At 40.5% G+C, this 15,821-nt stretch overlaps 1 protein-coding gene across 4 annotated transcripts in view; it reads left to right on the top strand.

Moving 5' to 3' along the window:
* Window positions 1-15,821, top strand: part of LOC134352539 (intermembrane lipid transfer protein VPS13B-like) — a 1,085,891-nt gene that overhangs the window by 1,042,757 nt on the left and 27,313 nt on the right. For all 4 annotated transcript variants that reach the window (XM_063059809.1, XM_063059800.1, XM_063059806.1 and 1 more), the window contains exons 53-55: window positions 7,765-7,892; window positions 9,586-9,785; window positions 14,102-14,220. In XM_063059809.1, the coding sequence (XP_062915879.1) occupies window positions 7,765-7,892; window positions 9,586-9,785; window positions 14,102-14,220 (447 nt within the window). The remainder of the gene's footprint in view (window positions 1-7,764; window positions 7,893-9,585; window positions 9,786-14,101; window positions 14,221-15,821) is intronic.

Below are 15,821 nucleotides of genomic sequence, written 5' to 3'. Positions count from 1 at the left end.
CTTCTCTGATGGAAAATTATTAATTCTCTCCTTCTTTTATCTGAAGCAAAGTTACCTTCATATATTTTGGGACTAATCATTCTTGATCCTACTTCTCCAAATAGCAAATTTCCTCTAACACTTGATAGACTGAAAGCTGGCAGGAACACCCAATCGTTTACAGAAGTGATCAGCAATGGCATGTTTACTTTTAGTAGATTTATTGATGTCAGTATGTGCCTCTCCTGCCTTTAATTCAAAAGCTCTGTTCAAGCAATAAGCATTGTCAATTCTTATTATTCTCAAACTTTTAGGACCTGCAGTGTAGTTTAAATTTGCTGAACGACATTAGGAGTTATGAAAGCCATAGAGTCATATAACATAGACGCAGGCCCTTCGGCCGAACTGGTTCATGCCAACAAAGCTAGTCCCATTTGCCAATGTTTGACCATAAGCTTTCCAATTCATATACCTGTAGTACTGTCTTTTGAAATTCTCAATCCCCACTTCCTCTGGCTGCTCACTCCACATGTAAAAGAAGTTGTCTCCTCAGATTTCTATTAAATCTTTCTGTTGATCTCTCTCGGTATGAAATTGATAAACACAAGCTAAGGCAGATTTTGATACACAAGTTAAGATCATGCAGATTTTAACTTAATTGGCCGAGAGGCCAGTCCTGCGCTGCACTGTTCAGTATTCTGTATTTTATATCAAACCCGGGTGACTGGAGTTGTGAGACAGAAAGTCTACTAGCTGTATCACTGTATTGCCTTAGTTACTCAGCATAGAGAGATGGTAAGGGGCAGGAAAAAAAAAGAGGAATGAATAGTTTATTGTCCATTAAAGTAATAGAAAAATTTACAAGCTAAAAGAGATTCACAGTCTCTGTTAGTCTTTTGGATCAGAAAATGTAATAATATAAATGTGCATTCTTTTATTTATAAATGATTCAATTTCATACTTAACTTGTATTTAAAACTTTTATTTATAAATTATTATCCCATTTCATACTTTAAATTAATTTATTGGTTTGTATGAATATTTTTATTTTACTTTGAACTTATCCCTATGATATTCTGAAGAACAGTTTTCCCAGTTAAATTTTAGTCTACTGACTCAAACGTAACTGGTGAGGATATACCTCTCATCAATTATCATAATGAAGGGAGATCATTTTCATCAGGCACATGGCTTGTTTCCCTTTATTTTAATCAGAAAGTGACTCCAAAATCAATGACACCAAAGTAAATTTGTTCTGTGTTTATCTCCTTTTATGAACAGTAATAATGAGGGCTTCTTTAAGAGTACATGACAAGAAATCATTTCCACTGACTTAGCAGTCATTGACGAGAGGACGCAATTTTATGATCCAAGATGGCGTTGGCGAACCACGGCGATGTTCTCTGGGCTGCTTACAAAACTTATAAATATACCTCTTTTGAATTACTTTCACTGCAATCTGCAGCATCTGATTTCCCTTCAAGCAGTGTAATTTTGAACTGTCTTAATGAATGATAGATTTCACAATTTTCTGAGGGATTCAGCGGACTTCTCTCAAGCAAGCAGGTACGGCATCTTTAAGCAGACGAAGGTTCATTGCCATGGCTGGAAGCGAGGTGAGTGGGCGGGGGTACTCCAAGCCAGGAATGAGACCCCCTCTGCCCATCGTCTTGTTTGCATTGTGTAGTCACTGGAGAACAAGATTGAGGACCTATGGGAAGATTGCTGTATAAAAGGGAAATGAGGATTTGTAGTGTTCCATGTTTTATCAAGATATGGCTTACTCTACACATGCCAGATTCGGAGATCAGTTCCAAAGGTTTCTTGATACACAGGATGAACTGAACTACTGATTGGAAAAAGCAACAGGAGGGCGTGTTGTTCCAAGATAAACTATCTGTGGTGCTCCAATGTGGCCATTTTGTTGTACTCATGTTCTCCCGACCTGGAACATCTAACAATTAAGTGCCAAACATTATATTTACCAAGATTTACCATTCTATTTCCGTGATCCTGACTGCAGTTTACATACACCATTGGCCAACTGCAATCAGACACTATCACCAAACAAGAAACAGTCCACCCAACTCATTTCAAATCATTGTTGGAGCCTGTTTGAAGAAATCTCTGCCCAAATACCATCAGCATATAATCTGTAGCATCAGAGGTCCCAACACACTATACTACTGCTATACCACGAAAGGGAATGCCTACCATTCCATGCCCAGACCACATTTCGGGAAATCTGATCACCTGGCTGTCCTTCTCCTACCTGCATACAGGCAGAGTCTAAAGAGCAAGGTTCCAGAGATAAGCACACCAAAGAGGTAGTCACAGGAGACAGAGGAGTGACTACAGGATTGCTTTGAGTCGAAGGACTGGGCCATCTTCAAGGACTCATTAGAAGATCTGAATGACGACACCACGGTTGTAATGGATTTTATAAAAATAGTCATAGATGAGTCATAGTCCCCACATTATCATTTAGAGTCTTTTACAACCAGAAGCCCTGGATGAACCATGAGATCCACATTCTGTTGAGGACCAGATCAGAGGCATTCAGTTCTGGTGACCACGTAAGATATAAGAGATCCAGGTACGTTCTTGAGAAAGCCATCTCACAGGTGAAGTGATGATTCCAGACTGAACTGGAATCACTGAAGGATGCTCAACTGCTGTGCCAGGGCTTGAATTCTATCACCTCTTACAAAATGAAATCAAACGACATAGGTGACAACAAGGATTCGCTTCCAGATGAGCTCAATGCCTTTTAGGCTCGCTTTGACCGACAAAATGTGGAAGATCCTTCATGCACTCCCACAGCCCAGGATGATCCTGTGATTTCAGTCTCTGAAGTCGATGTGAGAGCATCCTTCAGGAGGCTAAATCTACGGAAAGTATCCGGCCCAGATGGGGTACCTGGTTGAGTATTAAAGACCTGTGCTGATCAATTGGCTGGAGTGTTCAGCAACATCTTCAACAGTCTGAGGTACACACCTGCTTCAAGCAAGCTTCAATTATTCCTGTGTATAAGAGGAACGTGGTAATCTGCCTCAAGGCCAATGGCTCCTACATGCACAGTGACAAAGTGTTTTGAGAGTTGGCATTGAAATATATCAACTCCCGCCTGAGAAGTGGCTTGGATCTGCTCGAATTTGCCCACCGACAACAGGTCCACAGCAGATGCCATTTCATTAGCTCTTCACTCAACCTTGGAACATCTGGGCAGCAGAGGTGCATAAAAAAGGATGCTGTTTATCAACTATAGCTCAGCATTCAATACTATCATCCCCTGAAAACTAATCAACAAGCTTTAAGTCCTTGGTCTCAATGCCTCATTAAGCAATTGGAACCTCAATTTATTCAATTACAAAGAAAGCACAGCAGTGCTGCTACTTTATTAGAAGTTTGTGAAGATTCGGCATGAATCTAAAACTTTGAAGCTTGTTGATGATGTGCGGTGGAGTGTATATCGACTGATTGCCGCACGGCCTGGTACGAAAACACCAATGCCCTTGAATGGAAAATCCTACAAAAGGTGGTGAATACAGCCAGTCAGTCCATCATGGGTAAAGCCCTCCCCACCATTGAGCTCAACATGGAGCTCTGTTGCAGGAAAGCAACATCCATCATTAGGGTCTGGATCATGCACTCTTTTTACTGCTGCCATCAGGATGAAAGTACAAAGGGCTTAGGACTCGCACCACCCGGTTTAGGAACAGTTATTACCCCTTGACCATCAGGCTCTTGAACCAGTGGGAAAACGTCACTTGCCGCATCACTGAAATGTTCCAACAACCTATGGACTCAATTTCAAGGACTCTTCATCTCATGTTCACATTATGTATTATTATTATTATTATTATTATTATTATTTCTTCTTTGTATTTGCATGCTTTTGTTGTCTTTTGAATATTGGTTGCTTATCTGTCCTGTTGGATATGGTCTTTCATTGATTCTGTTATGATTCTTGGACTTACTTGGATCCTGCAAAGAAATTAATCTCGGGTTATGTATGGTGATATATATGTACTTTGATAATAAATTTACTTTGAACATTCGAACTTTGAAGCTAGTGGGAGGAGTGGTGTGAAGTTTATTGATGCAGCAACAATGCTGCTCACCAGAAAGGGTAATGGAAGTACATTCAGTAAAAATATGGGGTAAATAGTTGCGAAAGAATGAATTACTTGGTGCAAACAACAGGAATTCTGCAGATGCTGGAAATTCAAGCAACATACATCAAAGTTGCTGGTGAACACAGCAGGCCAGGCAGCATCTCTAGGAAGAGGTACAGTCGACGTTTCAGGCCGAGACCCTTCGTCAGGACTAACTGAAGGAAGAGTGAGTAAGGGATTTGAAAGCTGGAGGGGGAGGGGGAGATGCAAAATGATAGGAGAAGACAGGAGGGGAAGGGATAGAGCCGAGAGCTGGACAGGTGATAGGCAAAAGGGGATACGAGAGGATCATGGGACAGGAGGCCTAGGGAGAAAGACGGGGGGGGGTGACCCAGAGGATGGGCAAGGGGTATATTCAGAGGGACAGAGGGAGAAAAAGGAGAGTGAGAGAAAGAATGTGTGCATAAAAATGAGTAACAGCTGGGGTACGAGGGGGAGGTGGGGCCTAGCGGAAGTTAGAGAAGTCAATGTTCATGCCATCAGGTTGGAGGCTACCCAGACGGAATATAAGGTGTTGGATGTTCATGCCATCAGTTTAAACGCATCTCCTCCATTTCACGTACATCTGCTCTCACTCCATCCTCCCACCACCCCACTAGGAATAGGGTTCCCCTGGTCCTCACCTACCACCCCACCAGCCTCCGGGTCCAACATATTATTCTCCGTAACTTCCGCCACCTCCAACGGGATCCCACCACTAAGCACATCTTTCCCTCCCCCCCTCTCTCTGCATTCCGCAGGGATCGCTCCCTACACAACTCCCTTGTCCATTCGTCCCCCCCATCCCTCCCCACTGATCTCCCTCCTGGCACTTATCCATGTAAGCGGAACAAGTGCTACACATGCCCTTACACTTCCTCCCTTACCACCATTCAGGGCCCCAAACAGTCCTTCCAGGTGAGGCATCACTTCACCTGTGAGTCGACTGGGGTGATATACTGCGTTCGGTGCTCCCGATGTGGCCTATTATATATTGGTGAGACCCGACGCAGACTGGGAGACCGCTTTGCTGAACATCTACGCTCTTTCCGCCAGAGAAAGCAGGATCTCCCAGTGGCCACACATTTTAATTCCACATCCCATTCCCATTCTGACATGTCTATCCACGGCCTCCTCTACTGTAAAGATGAAGCCACACTCAGGTTGGAGGAACAACACCTTATATTCCGTATGGGTAGCCTCCAACCTGATGGCATGAACATTGACTTCTCTAACTTCCGCTAGGCCCCACCTCCCCCTCGTACCCCATCTGTTACTCATTTTTATGCACACATTCTTTCTCTCACTCTCCTTTTTCTCACTCTGTCCCTCCTAATATACCTCTTGCCCATCCTCTGGGTCAACCCACCCCCCTTGTCTTTCTTCCCGGACCTCCTGTCCCATGATCCTCTCGTATCCCCTTTTGCCTATCACCTGTCCAGCTCTCGGCTCTATCCCTCCCCCTCCTGTCTTCTCCTATCATTTTGCATCTCCCCCTCCCCCTCCAGCTTTCAAATCCCTTACTCACTCTTCCTTCAGTTAGTCCTGACGAAAGGTCTCGGCCTGAAACGTCGACTGTACCTCTTCCTAGAGATGCTGCCTGGCCTGCTGTGTTCACCAGCAACTTTGATGTAAATTACTTGGTGCAGATGTGTCGATTAACCATTTAGCTCTTCTGAGGAGGTGGCATGGGCATGATGGGATGAATGGCTTCCTTCATGTTGTATAATGTACAATGAAGATAAAAGAAAAATAAACACAAGAGACTGCAGCTGCTGTGCAAATGGAACTGATGCAGGGTTTGACCTGAAATGCTGACAATTCATTTCCCCGATATTCATGCTGCTTGACCTACTAAGTTCCTCCAGTAGATTATATAATGCTTAAGGATAGATAGATTGAAATTGGACTGTTCCCAATTAAAGCTGGTCATGGAAATAATGGAGGCCATTTTACCGGACAGGTTACTATCCCACCACTACATCTTCTACATTGAATGTTACAAGGATACCTGCAGGTCAAGTAGATCCCCAGAAACTGTTTTACCCAAGTGTAGTATTTTGTAATAATATCAGGTATTGCTCAGACTAACTCTTTCAGATTGGATCACACATTTGGCATTGAGACAAATGCCACATTTATCCATTTTCTTATCTTACATCTGTTTTTAATGAAGCCTTCAGATCTTTTAGGGAGAGTGAAGCAGCTAAGATTTTTAATACTTTTTTTTAATCATGAAACACATAAATCCTGCATAAGAATGGGAGGTGACTGAGTTTGTTGGTGCTGTTCCACTGACTTGAAAAACCTGGCTGTGAATCCCAAACTCCTCTGACAGCTAGTTACTGATTTCATGCTGTCCATTGGCAATATTGCTGAGGAGCAGCAAAGAGGGGAAAGGGGAATGTTTGAGTTGGGGTTTTGCATCTAGTGAGTCTTGGTGCACACCATCGACCTGCACAACCAGAGAAAGCTCAGAATAAACCATTTTACTTTTTAGACAGCATATTGAGCTGATAAAACACAGAGAACAGATGTTCTTTTCTCAAAAAATTAAGATTTATTGTCCTCTGCCAGTTTTCAGAGGCATATCCTCGACTTCTGCTGCTCCAGACAAAACAACCCAAATGCCCAACCTTCCTTTGTGGCACCTGCTCTCTAATCCGGCCAGCAACCCGGTAAACTTCTCTGCACCCTCTCCAAAGCCTCCACATCCTTTCTATAAAGGGGCGACCAGAACTGAATGCAATAATCAGATGCAGTCTAGCTAGAGTTTTATAAAGCTACAATATAAGATCAAAAGACATAGGAGTCGAATTAGGCCATTCAGCCCATCAGATCTGCTCCACCATTTGATCATGGCTGATCCATTTCCCTCTCATTCTGTTGCCTTCTATCTGTAACCTTTCATGATCTGACTTATCAAGAATCTATCAACCGCCACCTTAAATACACGCAATGACCTGGCCTCCACAGCTGCCAGTGGCAATGAATTCCACAGATACACCGCTCTTTGGCTCAAGAAATTCCTCCTTATACTGTTCTAAAAGGACGTCCCTCTTCATGAATTAGTTTATTGTGGTCACACGTACTGAGATACAATGAAAAGCTATAAATTGTGTCCAGCCAGACAGATAGTGCCATCCATAACTACAACATGTCAGTAACAAGAAAATAGAATGCATAATATTGTTGCAGTTACAGAGAAAGTGCAGGTAGACAAATAAAATGTATTTAAATAAACTAGCCTGATAGTAAAACTTGAGTGGGTTCTGATACTGGGTCTCAACCCGGAATGAATGAATGTCTGTCTGTCTCTCTCTCTCTCTCACACACACACACACACTCTCACTCACACACTCACTCTCACTCTCACTCACACACTCAGACACTCACACACACAGTCACACACTCACATTCTTTGACTGCTGGGTTCCTGCAGTTTATTTTCAGCTTGGTCATCCTCTCCTTGATGCTGCCCCCACGTAATCCACCTCTTTCTCTCCACTAGATAGTTCTTGCACTTTACTCTTTAACTGTTGTTTTAAACTATTTGAATTATTTTGTTGTGCACCTTGTAAAGGCTGCTTGCTAACTACAAGTCCTGTTCCATTTTACTTTGTTTCAGAGCTGTAGTGATGACTTATCAGGAGTACCTCGGTGTCAACTATGTAACTATTAGTGAGGATCCCAGCCCTCACATGGTCATTCACAACAGATGTCCTGTGGCAATCATGATGAAAGAAAATATCAAAGGTAGAAATCTGATTTAATATCGCTGAACTGTGGTAACTGTTTGTTTAAGCATTTTGCTTTGATTCTCGGAGATAATCAGTTCAACTTCAATAAAAGAAAAAAGATAGAGCTTGTGGGGGCGTCGAGAACCGGAGGCCATAAATATCAGATAGTTAGTAATAAATCCAGTAAGGAATTCAGGAGAAATGTCTTTACTCAGAGAATGGGGAATCCATGCATCCTATTATCAAGTGGAAAGGTTGAAGTAAGTGGTGCCGACAAGGTTAAGCAAAATAAGGATAAGTAGGAAGGATCTGAAGAATAAGTTGACCGAAGCTTAAACGGACCACGTGTACCAACATTGCTGAGACCTAGAAAAGTTTCTGTGTGCTGTAAAACTCTGTGTAATAATCTGCTAATAAAATAGTAAATGTATTTTAATATAGTCCCTAGAGTTGTACAGTACAGAAGCAAGTCTTTCAGCTTGCCGTGTTCATGCTGACCTCCCTGCCTATCCGCATTAATTCCGTTTTCCCATATTGGTTTGTATCACTCTCTGTCTTGCCCACTTAAGTGTCTGTCTACATGTTTCTTAAATGTAAGATTGTATCTGATTCCATCGCTTCCTCTCACAGTGAGTTCTATGTATAAACCACACACTGTGTAAAATCCTTTCCCCACCACCCTCTGCCACTTGTCACCAAAGTATTCTGCCTCATTACACGGTCCCTTCATGATATCCTCTCCTTAAGTACTTATGTTACTTTCTCCCAATATGACCACTCATTGTCTTTAGTATTCACCTTTAGTCATATTTGAAACTTCTCTCCTTGGAACATTAAGCTGTCCTTCCCTGATGGCTTGGATAAAATGGGTAATGTTTCCAGTAGTGGAAGAATCTAAGACCAAGAGGCTCAGCCTCAGAATAAGAGGACACCTCCACCACAAATGCACGCCGAGACATTTCCCTCCTCTGCTATGCTTCAGAACCAACTGATGGAAGTATACAAATGAAAGTAAATCAGTTGACGTGTGAGTTGATTTTCAACCACATCTGAACTCTTGACTTCCATTGATCTAAAAAGTATCTTTCATTATTTTTAATGAGTATAAAAAGGACAGCACAGAAATTTAATTTTCCAGTATTAGTAGAATCTGCTTGGTGTTCAAGGAATGTTATTGAATTATGAACAGAGGGAACTGAGATGTATATTTTCACCATAATCTCTGACTGTTCTCAATTTTGTAATATTTGGAATGCGGCACAGAACTTAGTAGGAAATGCCAACCAACCCTACCTCAGGGCTACCCTATTTGGATTTATGTCTCAACCAAACTCAATGGGATCTTGTTATTAGCATCTTGTTGGTCCTGTGCCAGAACATAAAATCCTTTCTGTTTAATGAAAAGGAACAGTATGAAGGACATGGGAAAGAATTAGCTATGTGGTTTTGAATGAATTGAGTTTACTTTAATTTTTCCATGTTTTAAATGTTTAAATTTTAAGGCATTTTACTTTTTGTTATACTTTGATTTGTAAAGACTATAGAATTTTCTGCAACTTTTTCAAATTAATTTGGCCTATCTGATCTTTGGAGTCAATGTTCTATACAAGCCTCCTTTCTGTGATCACAGTTTCTTTCTTCCCTGTGTACTTGCCTAGAATATCATGTTTTTCTTTTGCTTAATCTGGGTTAATTATGCCCTATTTTAGATGTCCCAAAGTGCACAGTTTACTGTCGGAAAATCCCCAGTGAATCTTCAATTCACCATGAACTTTACCATCATGTATGGAATTTTCCTGACTGCAAAACTGAAGACAGCCTTCCTGGAGTCCATCTCAGCATGACGTCGTCGTCAGATCTCCCAGAGGAATGGAGTGACATCATTGACCTGAACAGTCCTGGGACTCAAGTGAGAATATTTTCTCAGTGATATATGTTCATTTGAGTTTTTATTTGCTGGGCTATGGAGCCCACACTATGTGTTTTCATCAGGAATCTACTTATTGTTATTGGCATTGGCAATAATTATTGTTATTGTCATGTATCAAGATACAGTGAAAAGCTTGTCTTGCATTCTGTTTATACACATCAAATCATTACACAGTACCTTGAGCAAGAATAAGGTAAACATTAGCAATGCAGAATAATGTGTAAGAGCTATCAAAAGAGTGCAGTGCAAGTGTGGAAGATCATAGCGATACTCTGCAAGATCATAACATGTTAGATTGTGAGGTCTAGAGTCCATCTTATTGTACAAGTGGTCTGTCAGGAGTCTGATAGCAGTGGGACAGAAGCTGTCCAAGCGTCTGATGGTATGTACTTTCAAGCTTTTGTATTTTCTGCCTCATGGGAGAAGTGAGAAGAAAAGATGTCTGGGGTGGGTGGGGTCTTTGATTATGCTGGTTGCTTTACTGAGGCAGTGAGAAATATGGATAGTCAGTTGAGGGAAGTCTAGTTCCTGTGATATGCTGAGCTGTGTCCACAGCTCTCTGCAGTTTCTTGAGGTCATTTGCATTTCCTGAGGCCTTTATGCATTCACATCAAATGTTTTCTATGGTGCATCAATAACTACTGGTAAAAGTCGACAGGATTGTGCTGAACTTCTTTAACCTCCCAAGGAAATAGAGGCATGGTGAGCTTTCTTGGCCATAATATTACTCAGCATTCCTTGCAATATCTCACGTGACTGGGTTCCAGTTTATCTGATGACATGTTGAGTCTGCAGTACACATAGATTTTTCATCTTGACTGGACTATTTTAAGATTCATGCTTCACACAAGTTTCCCCAGTCCTCAGCCATGACCTTTTTTTCCATTTTTCTCTCATGTCCTTTGATAACTGCTCCTTATGCTGTGCTGTTTGCCTGAGGTTTCCCATGGAGCAAAGTATTTCACATTTTTACCACTATTTGGAGAAAGATGTTCATGAGGAATTGAGAATTGAGACCATTGAGTGATTTGGTGTTCAAGAGCAGCCATAAACATGCTACAGCCGTAAGAATAGGTCAGAGGCGAGGTGAGTGACTCACCTCCAGATGCTCCAAAAGCTGATCTGCTCTACAATGCAATAGAACACTTTCACCTTGCCTAGGTCAATGTGTTCATGATAAATGTTATGCCCTGTAGTTTTTAGTTCCCCTTCTCTGGGAAAAAGACTGTGTATATGTTCACCCTATCCATTTTCCTAATGATTTTATTATACACCTCTGTAAGATCACATCTCAGTCTCCAACATCCCGAGGAATAACGTCCTAGCTCACCCAACCTCTCTCTATAAATCAAACCCTTGAGTCCTGGCAGTATCTTTATCTTTATCTTCTCTGCACTCTAACCAGTTTAATAGTCTTTAATATAATCGGGCAACAATGCTGTACTCCATGTGTGGCCTCACCAATGTCTTGCACAGTAGGACCACACAAACCTCTTCAAACCACAAATGTGATGTTGGTAACTGAGTAGTTCTGTTACTTGTTCCCCATTTAATGACTGCTGTGAATATCAGTGATTATTCCTTACCCTGTACAGGCAGTAGATTGTCAACACACTGTGGCCCATTAATCCTTCACTGCTACACAAAACTTGAGTTTTACTGAGAGCATCTTTAGAATCAGAATTAGGTTTATTATCACTGTCTTGTATGAGGTGAACTTTATTATTTTGTGACAGCAGTACTATAGAAGAGTTTACCCTGATTTACCATATTTTATTGTAAAAGAATGTTGTTGCCAAATTACTATAAGAGATTTTATCCTTTTAGCAAACAGAAATATAGACAGAGACCTTGGTATAAGGTATATATGACCGAGGGAGCCATTGTCTTATGACTCTGCCAATGTCATGTTACATCTTAAATTTGTACAGTAAATTTTGGGCAATAGCCAACAGCCAAAAATACTTGGTCAGTGATTTCAAGAAACACTTGTTAGGTGTCTGCAAGTCTACAAATATTTCCATGTGGTTGACAAAATTAGAACTGCATGTCCATATTGAGTTCCCCTTTTAGCCAGACAGGCTATAAGTCACTTTGTTTCTCAGACAAAAGTCAGCAATACTTCATTATTGGCATGACCTATTGTTAGCTAGCACAAGCAAGTTGGAGTCTATGTCTTATCCTGTCATCATCATGACCCAAATCTTGGGCAGTACTTAGCTAGTCAAGCTTGACACAGAAGTCAATTTAAAATTTAATTTTCTTCCACAGGTACAAAGCAAAGATATAAAATTATTATAAATTAAAAAATAAATACTGCAAAAATTGGAATATTGAGGTAATGTTCAGGATTCATGTACCATCTGGAAATCTGATGGTGTAGAGAAAGAAGCTGTTCCTAAAATGTTCATTTTGAGTCTTCATGTTTCCGTACCTCCTCCCCATTGGTGGTAACAAGAAGAGGGTATGCCCTGGATGGTAAGAATACTTAGAGATGGATGCTACCATTGTGAGGCAATTCTTCTTAAAGATTTTATTGATGGAGGGGAGGATTGTGTCTGTGATGGAAACCAATACCATCTGCAGCCTCTTGTGATCTTGTGCATTGGAGCCTCCTATGATCTTTAAATAAGAGCCTTGAGCTTGTAACACAGCCTCTTGGAACCCAGGAGTACACCCTATTTGAGACAGCTTTATGCCATGAGGTGGTTCTGACAGCTTTTCCCTGTTAAGCCTTGAGTTAGCCTGACAGCACATTTGCCATCTGAAGTACTTGAGCCGGCAAAGAGGAAATCTTTGTATGTCAGACAGTGAAATCCATGGTGTAGAATCTTGGAATGGTGGGGTTATCAGAATGTCTGATTAGGGAAGTCTAGAGCAGGCATTCCTGGAGCACTTGTCTGAAAAATACAGGAATAGAAATTAAAAGGTCCTGTACATCATCAATAACATTGAATCTAGAGAGAGAATCTATCAAACTGATAGTCTGTGTTGTCTTTTGGAAAGAAGTTATATTCATAAAATTTCCTTGTTTTTCTTGAAAGAATTGAATTTTGTTTAATTAGAATTGATACAGTAATAGTATGTCTAAAGATCTTTTTAACTGCTTTTATCTGGAATTGTCACAAATGTCATTCCGTAAAAGGAGGCTTCTCTGGCACCTTGTCCAAATTGCCACCTCTCATAAATGAGATGAGTGATAATCAGCTTCTGCCAATATCAGTGTCAGTCTGGGCCAACCATAGACAACTCCTCCACACCCTTCCTCCAACACATTCATATGGAATACTTTCTAGTCAGAACCACTGGTTAATGATTAAGGAGGGATAACATAGTTAACTTTTCATCTTTTTGACAGCCACACTGCTGTCCACACTGCGCTCACTTAGCACGTCAGCACTGATGATGACTGTGCAACCATTATAATAGAAACAGAAAGCTCATCAAGTTAGGCAAAGGGAAACAGATTTAATGTTTCAGATCAAAGACCTTTCATTGGAACACAAAATTTCTTTCCTGGAAGTGAACTTAACAGTAAATGAAAATCAAAAGCTGCAATATCCGAAAATCTAAAAACAGTGGAAGCACTCAGAAGGTCAGGCAGTATCTGTGGAAAGAGAAAGAGAGCTGGAGACACGAGCCTGTGTAGATGCTAGAATTTGAACAGCAAACAGTCTGCTGGAGGACTTCAGTGGGTCAAGTATTCTGTGGAAGGAAAGGACCTGATGGAAGGTTTTGAACTGAAACATTTGTGATTCCTTTTCTCTCACAGATGCTGCTCGACCCACTGAGGGTAGAGCTAATATTTCAGGCAGACCTTATTACTGTGCTCCATCAAGTAGGAGTAGATAACACAACACAGCACGACTTAGACCTTGATTTTGCATGTCTATATTTTTTGATGGCCCCCCTCCCCAATGTATTCTTGAGACCCTACATTTGAGAGATTATTGCTCAAATCCCTGTTTCCTGAACAAAATAGACTAACATTTTATTCAGCTAATCCTTAAAGCAATGGGATTTGTCATGTTGTTGGCCAAAAAAATACGGGTTTAATATCAAAGTAATTTTTTATACACTGTAGATATCTTTTTATTTTTTATACTGTGTATGCTATTCACGAAAAACATTGCTTCTGTTACGATGACAATGTCACCAAATGATGTTTAGTCAAAGAAACTATGCAACTCAATCCTTCAGCAAGTAAAACAGATTTCGATGATTGCTGGAGGGATTCAGCTTGAAAATAAATAAACCTATTTTTCATTATTTTTTCATCCATTTTTCTCTTTTAGGTAGTGTTTCTTCCTGGTTACGGCTGCGTGTATGTGGACATCATTCATGACTCCAGCACCATAACCATGACCATGGCACCAGAGGGCAGAGCTGGCCCTGTTATGACCAGTCTTCATGGGTAATTAATTCCACAAACTTAACCTTGATTTTACTTTGTACTCCAACCCCTTGGCAAAAGGACTTTATTTCCATTTACTTTTCCTAATTGCACACTGTACCTCTATAGCAGGACACATCCCAAAAACAACATGTATGAACAATGATAAGAGAAGTTCTGCTTTGCATCCTCATGAAATTTTCTTTGTAAATATGCTGGGGTAGAAATATACCCTAAGTTGTATATGCCAGAAAAGCAATACAACATTATGTTTTGCTTTTAAAATTAAGTATTTTTGAAATCCATTAGACTTCTGGAGTGAATTTGAGTAAAGTGCACTGCCTTTGATTAAAGTGTATGTCGTCCAGGCATCAAAATGTTTTTGCTTGTCGACAGTTTCTAGTTTCTGCCAAGAGTTAAAATATATTCTTGTGATCTTACTGAAATTTCTAAGATCCTAGTGTCGGTATGACAAAGTTAGTTGTTGAGATGTTTTCATTTATGGGAAAGACTTAAACAAGGGGTCATATAAATGAACTTAAAATGGAGGTAGATAAAAATTTCTTCTTGAGTCTCTGGAATTCTTCATTCTAGAGAATTGTGGAAGCTAGCTCATTAGAAGTATCTGAAGAGCAGGTAGATAAATTCCTGAAAGATCTGGAGATTGCAGGCTATGGGGAACAGGCACAGAGACAATGAGGCCAGAGTCAGGATCAGAATCAGGTTTATTGTTACTGACATAAGTTGCAAAATTAATTGTTTTGTGGTAGCAGTACAATGCAGACATAACAAATTACTGTAAGTTACTAAATAAATAAATAAGTTGACAGATTATATAGATAGATAGTGCAAAAGAGGAATAGCAAGGTATTGTTATAGACCATTAAGAAACTTGGTTTCAGAGGGAAAAATACTTTCCGAAAATGTTGAATGTGGGTCTTCAGTCTCCTATATCTCCTTCCTAATGGTAGTAATGAGAAGAGGGCATGTTTTGGATGATGTGGGTCCTTTGTGATGGATGTCACTTTCTTGAGGCGCCACCTTGGGAAGATATCCTTGATGATGTGAAGGGATGTGCCTGTGGTGGAACTGGCACTACCCTCTGAAGCTTCTTCCAACCCAGTGCATTTGTGCCTCCTTTTTACTCACATTTACTGTGATCGTATTGAATGTTAGGAGAATTTGAAGTGCTAAGTGGCCCACTGCTACTTTTATTTTCTTATGTTCATCTTTCTCCACATTCAACAGTGGCTGATAAAGCCATCTGAAGAGATATCAGGACAGTTCTAAGATTAATATGTTATGAAGTTACAACAAAAAAACAGTTTAGTTTTTGAAATCATGGACACTTCCAGGAAAAATTAACTCATTCCAAATGTAAATCACATCCCTGGAATTGCTGAACCAAAACAACCCATAAATTCATTCTGTTTAAAAGAAAGCACAAAACATATTGGGGCTTTCTGGTACAACAAAGTTTAAAATATCTTTGTGGCCGCCAGGAAGAAGTGATGTAAGTTCCAGGAAGATGGCAATCTTTATGAATAGCTGGTATGATCCTTGTTCGTGGGTTCATGAGAAATAGTTCAAAGAGCTTTGTGCACAGTGCTTGAGAAAATTGC

This window comes from Mobula hypostoma, chromosome 1, assembly GCF_963921235.1.
Source record: "Mobula hypostoma chromosome 1, sMobHyp1.1, whole genome shotgun sequence".
Classification (NCBI taxonomy): Eukaryota; Metazoa; Chordata; class Chondrichthyes; order Myliobatiformes; family Myliobatidae; genus Mobula; species Mobula hypostoma.
Note: the sequence above shows the minus strand (reverse complement) of the source record. Positions and strands in the feature narration are given on the sequence as shown.